The following is a 6,253-nucleotide window of genomic DNA, read 5'->3' on the forward strand; positions in this document are numbered from 1 at the left end:
GCCTAATCAATGGACACATACAACATAGGGGTGAGGACATGAGTGGAGGTGTGGGGGGGCAGTGGGGAGTTAAGGATACAGACATAAAAATAGCCAACAGATTATGAAAAGATGCTCAGCTTTACTAGCAATCACGGAAATGCAAATCAAAACTACAATGAGATACCTCACATAATAACCATTTGTTAAAATGGCTATTATCAACAAGGCAAGTAATAACATTTGTTGGAGAAGTTGTGGTGGGCACACAATGCAATATACAGATCACGGTTTATGGAAGAGTACAAGTGAAGGCTATACAATCTTATTAACCACTGTCACCCCAATAAATGTAATTAAAAAATGAAAAGGAAAAGGCAAAAAAAGCTAGAGTGTGTAGGACCTCTTTTTGTGTTTAGAGAACTTGAAGATATGATGCCTTTGGCACACTAGCACATTTAAGAAAATAAAAACATAAATAAACACTCATGTTCTTGGTGACTCTGATTCAAAAGTGACTAAGAATTCTAGTGTGTAAACAACTTTTGGGATAAGAAACGCTCCAAAGGCAGCAGTGGGGACTGTGTTCTTGGGGACAGAAGTAGACATGAGCATCAGAAACAGGAGATATGCAAACTACATCACCATAGGTCTTTAAAAATTAATAGGAAACAATTTTCCGTAGTTACTAATTGTTTTGTACTTCATTATAATTATAAAAATAAATCTAATAGAAAAGAAAGTACATGTAAAATCACAATGGCAGAGAGATAGATATTGCTGATATTTTGAATATGTACATTCATACATTTTCGTATCCATGTGGATATTTATTAAGCATATTTAAAATGTAGGAGCAATTTATAAAAGTAAAAGATAAGATTCTATATTTTAGCTTTATAAACACAGGGAGCTAAATACCACTTTAATGATATAAAAAAGGTTTAGCATAAAAATCCCTGTATATAGTTCTTAATTTATGAATGTTCTATTACTTTTTAAAGCAATCTATGTTTTTGCATATTTTAAAAACTCTTTATTAAAATGGCTGCAAGGTAGTTATTTGAAGTTATGTATCTGACCTCTAGAGACACATACTTTTTCAGAATAAAGTGAAAACAGATTATTTATTAAGATGTCACCAAAGAATTAATAGTGAAATATGTATTGTTGGGTAGTGAGAAAACTCCCTTATTCCATTATTCCTAGCCTGTAAGAATTCAGATATATTGGGTACTGCAATATAAAATAGCAAACTTTGGTACACGGGGCTAAATTTACTCCCTCATTTAAGCTTATGGAATCTGAAAGAAATTGACTGAGGGCTCAACATTTTCTGCACAAACCTTTGTGGGATATCTTAAATAAATTTATGATAAAATTACATAGTTTACTGCTACCAATGTACATAAAGAGTCAAGAAAAACTAAATATTACAGAGCCATGTATTTTCCACAATGTTCTCAATGTGATAGACTCATTAGAGTGAAAAGGGTAATGTAAACTTTGGTTATTTTAAACAAGTGTTTGAAAAATATTAAATAGCTAAAATTGTATTTAGCTAATTTCTACCTCACAGCGAATATGAAAGGATGTAACAGAGGAACTTCACTGGGAAGGCGTATAAGACCAGGAGATTTGAAGAAGGGTGGGTGGTATTACAACTTTGTGTATATTACTTTTAATACTATTTTTTCCTCATCTGATTGTCCTGGGCCAGGTTTGACTTTATGGCTGTCTGAGTGACAGTATGCCAATAGGCAAGACATAATGTCTATACCATTAAATTTAACAGTATGTATTTCAAAGTTGAGGGTGGGTCATAATTGCACCCATGTAGCCAATTAGAGGTGACTCACAATATTGCTCCCTTAGTAAGTGGCAGGGATAGTGCTGTGATACTTCACCTCTCAAATCAGATGACAACTGACTGGAGGTGAAGCAGAGGAGAAGCTTTATCAAACTAGCTGTGATAGCCTGTCCTTTGGGTGAAGGCTATACCCGAGACAGAAGTTCAAGCTCAATCATTGTCAACATGAAGCTTACAAAGTCATGGAAGCATGCATATCTGGCCAGTAGGTGGGAGAAAGGGATGGTGGATCACCTATTGAATATTTGCTTAGAGCAGGTCTGGAAATGGTGCACATCACTTCCACACTCATTCTGTCAGCTACAATATAAGCTACATATCACATCTTACAGGGTAGAAATGTGTCAGAACAATATGGCCTACAGTGTTTCCAGGGATGGCAACCAAAATATTTGGCAAAAATAGCAATTTCTGCCAGATAGTAAGCATAAATACCTTAGAATGTAGTTTTAATGGGGAGTAAAATACTACATAGTCAAGGTTCACAGTAAGCAAGTCTAAAAACAAAGTGTGAATGTCGATATGACTGGAGAATAAGTCATGCAGAGACAAATAATATTAGAAACTTCGGGTTTTCTTCTTAGTTATCCTTCCTTTTCATTGGATTCACTGACTCCTTTTTCCTCTGCGTCTTTAAGAGAAATGCAATCTTCTTAACTGAGTCATGGAAAGCTTGTTTCACTTGCTTGTTTCTCAGTGTGTAAATGAAGGGATTCAACATGGGTGAAATAGAGCTAATAAGGAGTGAAATCCCTTTATTTATAGCTACCTCATCCTTGGCTGAAGGTTTGACATAAATGAAGATACAGCTTCCATAAGTAATGGCAACCACAATCATGTGGGAAGAACACGTGGAAAAGGCCTTTTTCCTTTGCTGGGCAGAGGGAAACCTTAGAATAGTCTTGATGATATAAATGTAGGAAAGAACCACACATATGAGGGTCATGATGAAAGTCAACACGGCACACACGATAACCATCTGTTCTATCAACCAGGTGTCTGAGCAAGAGATCTTCAGGATAGGAGATGCATCACAGCAAAAATGGTCAATGACATTTGAATCACAGAATTCCAGGCCCAAACCCAGACTGATTGGTGGGAGAATGATGATCAGTGCTGCTACCCAACAGGAGAAAATGATGTTCTTGCAGACTCTGCTGTTCATGATGGTGGTGTAATGCAGGGGTTTGCAGATGGCCACGTAGCGATCATAGGACATGGCAGCCAGAAGAAAAAATTCCGTTACTCCAAAGAGGTCAGTAAACAAGAGTTGACTGGCACAAGCATTATAGGTAATGGACTTGTCCCCAGATAATATGCTATATAGGAATCTGGGAACACAGGCAGTTGTGAAAGACATTTCTAAGAAGGAGAAATTTTGAAGGAACAGATACATCGGTGTTTTTAGGTGGGAATCCATCAGAGTGAGGGTGATGATGGTTAGGTTTCCAGATATACTCAACATGTAGGAAAAAAATAGAAAGACAGAAAGCAATATTTTCAGTGGAGTGTTATCGGTCAGTCCCAGCAAGATGAAGCTTGTTACTGTAGTTTGGTTTTTCATCCTTGATTATTGTCTTTTGCCCATTCTGCTCAAAACAATAAAGTTAACTGGTTATCCTCTAACCTCAAGAGAAGTAAATCTGACAGTGATCCCAAAACAATTGACCTGTGGGGAATCAAGCACTTAATACATGCCTCTTTGTGTCATACAAAACTTTTCATATTTAAATCCCTTATTCACACTGCTGTAATTTAGCTGTAATTGTTGTCATTTGAACATATTATCTTATAAACATTACTTGAGGCCTGGTGCATGAAATTCGTGCACGGGGTGGGGGGTTCCCTCAGCCCAGCCTGCACCCTCTTCAATTGGAGTCCTGGCAGTCAGATATCCCTCTCGAAATCTGGGACTGCTGGCTCCTAACCGCTCTCCTGCCTGCCTGCCTGATTGCCCCTAACCACTCTGCCTGCCTGCCTGATCACCCCTAACTGCCTCTGCCTGCCAGCCTGATTGCCCCCAACTACTTTCCCCTGCTGGCCTGATTGCCCCCAACTGCTCTCCCCTGCCTGTCTGGTCAACCCCAATTGCCCCCCCTGCCGGCCTGGTCACCCCCAACAGCCTTCCCCTGCAGGCCTGGTTGTCCCCAACTGCCCTCTTCTGCAGGCCTGATTGCCCCTAACTGCCTCTGCCTTGGCCCCACCACTATGGCTTTGTCCGGAAGGAAGTTGGATGTCTGGAAGATGGCCTGTTGACCCAGTCTAATTAGCATATTATCCTTTTATTGCTATAGATTATATAGGATAGGATTGCTTAAATGGGGGGGGGGGTGAGCCTTTTTCAGCAGGAGGAGATGCTCTTTGCAGACAAAAATACATAATTCCTATATCTGGACTGATAGCCAGCCATATGCACTATACTGCCAAACCAGTTATTAAAAAATTGAACCACTTTCTTACACCTTATACCAAACAGCTGTTGCCCTTAAAACCCTCCTCAGCTGCCACTTTAGGTTCTGCCTTCCTAGTTCATCCAGATTAGGTTCTGATTGGTCGGTTTCTATGCCAGTCAGAGTCAAAAGCTCCGCCTCCTAGGCAGCCATTGGCTCCTCGCAGTTCACCCAGATTTGGTTCTGATTGGTTGGTTTCTATGCCAGTCAGCATCAAAAGCTTCGCCTCCTAGGCAGCCATTGGCTCTTCTGGGAAATCCAGAATGGCCTGCTGACAGCTGTCTCTCTCTTCGGGCTTATCTCTGGGCCTGATCTGCAGCCTCCGCAGTTGCTGCTGATCAGGCCCTGCCTCTCTCTTTCTCCAGGCCTTGCCAGGAGCCATGGCAGCTGCTGATCAGGGCCTGCCTCTCTCTTCAGGCCTCTCTCTGGGCCTGATCCACAGCCACTGCCGCCACAGCAGCAGCAGCGGGGCAGCAGCAGCAGCAGCTAGGTCGTTAGGCCTCCAGCCTGGTCCTGGGTCATAGGCTAATGACTTCGCTGTGCCCACCTCGTCCAGCCCGCCCGCCCACCTGCCGCCAGACTTGTGGGACGTGGGGGAGGGACCACGAGGTGCTCCATGCACTTCCTGGTGACCGGTGGGTCCTCTGTCTAGTCATTTAGGTCCTAACGGCCCTAGGCTATTATTAGTATAGATTGAAAAACAAGTCCTAAAAGTTACTTTTGGATCTACTACTCTTTCTTCCTCCTACTTTCTAACTTCAGACATGTTTCTAGCAAAGTCTCCCCCGCCCCCCCCCCCGCAAAAAAAAACAAAAACAAACCAAACAATGGTCTTTGTTAAGAAAATTCTTCCATTAAAGTTTACATTGTATTAGCAATTAAACTGACAATAAATGCTTATCACATAGTTTATTCTCTTTTATCCTATCTAATGCAGTTTCTCTGAGGTGTGTTTAAAACATTTTTACTGGATACATGTTCTTTTTTTTAAAAAAAGAAGTTATTGTTTTTACTTATTTAGTTATTATTTTTTGAAATCCTCACCCAAGCATATTTTTCCATTGATTTTTAAAAAAGTGGAAGAGAGAAGGAAAGACAGAAACATCCACGTGAGAGAAACACATGGATTGGTTGCCTCCTGCATGCACGCAACTGAAGTACCCTTGACCTGAATCAAACCCATAACCCTTTGGTCCGCAGGCTGACACTATCCATTGAGCCAAACTGGTTAGGGCTGAATACATGATCTTAAACATTCATTTAAATGTGTTACAGTCCAAACTTTTTGAGGTTTTCCTAACAGAAATTTTTTTCAATTGTCTGTATTTTATATCATTAATGTTATTTTTGGCTATATTTTACTTCTACTGTTAGAATATCAATGTTATACATTTTTATGCTTTTTAGAATAGTCTAGCGCCTCAAAGAAATTTTTTCCCCAGTGTACAAGCAGAAATCTGGAACTGTATACTCTGGTTAATTAATTTCTTTTTAAATTCCTCTGACAGTGAAAACCCTAATGTCCTTTAACTCTCTGCTATAGTTTCATATTCTTTAGATCTTAAAAGTTTCTTTCCTACTAGGTTTCTAGTTAAGACCAGATTATTTTTATATTTAATATATTGTTATTTATTTTTTCCATTATTTCCGTCTAAACACATTTGTCAATGACATATTTTCATTCCTTGAATGTATTGCAGGAATTACATTCAAAATTTATGACAGACAAATAAGGGGACATTTAGCGTATGTTTAAAGAGAAATATCCTGATTTTTTAATGTTTTTGGTCAACCTATTTTAGCTTGAAATATACTCTACCACCCATTATGAATGACACTGAACAATATCAGGTTTAACAAGGGTTAGCAATTTCTCAAGTATACTTCAACATTCTCTCTTAGATTTCACATACTTGATAATTGTCTTCTCTGTCTTATTAACCACTTATACATC

At 39.5% G+C, this 6,253-nt stretch overlaps 1 protein-coding gene across 1 annotated transcript; it reads right to left on the reverse strand.

Annotated features, from left to right (window-relative positions):
* Positions 1 to 2,429: 2,429 nt before the first annotated feature.
* On the reverse strand, positions 2,430 to 3,413 carry LOC139006407 (olfactory receptor 6C2-like). Its single transcript, XM_070408794.1, has one exon. The coding sequence runs from the start codon at positions 3,411 to 3,413 to the stop codon at positions 2,430 to 2,432; it is 984 nt and encodes a 327-aa protein (XP_070264895.1).
* Positions 3,414 to 6,253: the final 2,840 nt, after the last annotated feature.

This window comes from Myotis yumanensis, unplaced genomic scaffold (assembly GCF_028538775.1).
Source record: "Myotis yumanensis isolate MYYU_CA2020_CCGP unplaced genomic scaffold, mMyoYum1.0.hap1 SCAF_3, whole genome shotgun sequence".
In the NCBI taxonomy this organism is placed as follows: Eukaryota; Metazoa; Chordata; class Mammalia; order Chiroptera; family Vespertilionidae; genus Myotis; species Myotis yumanensis.

Excerpts from the sequence above, each read along its gene's own strand:
- LOC139006407 (XM_070408794.1), bottom strand. The coding sequence starts at position 3,413 with ATGAAAAACCAAACTACAGTAACAAGCTTCATCTTGCTGGGACTGACC.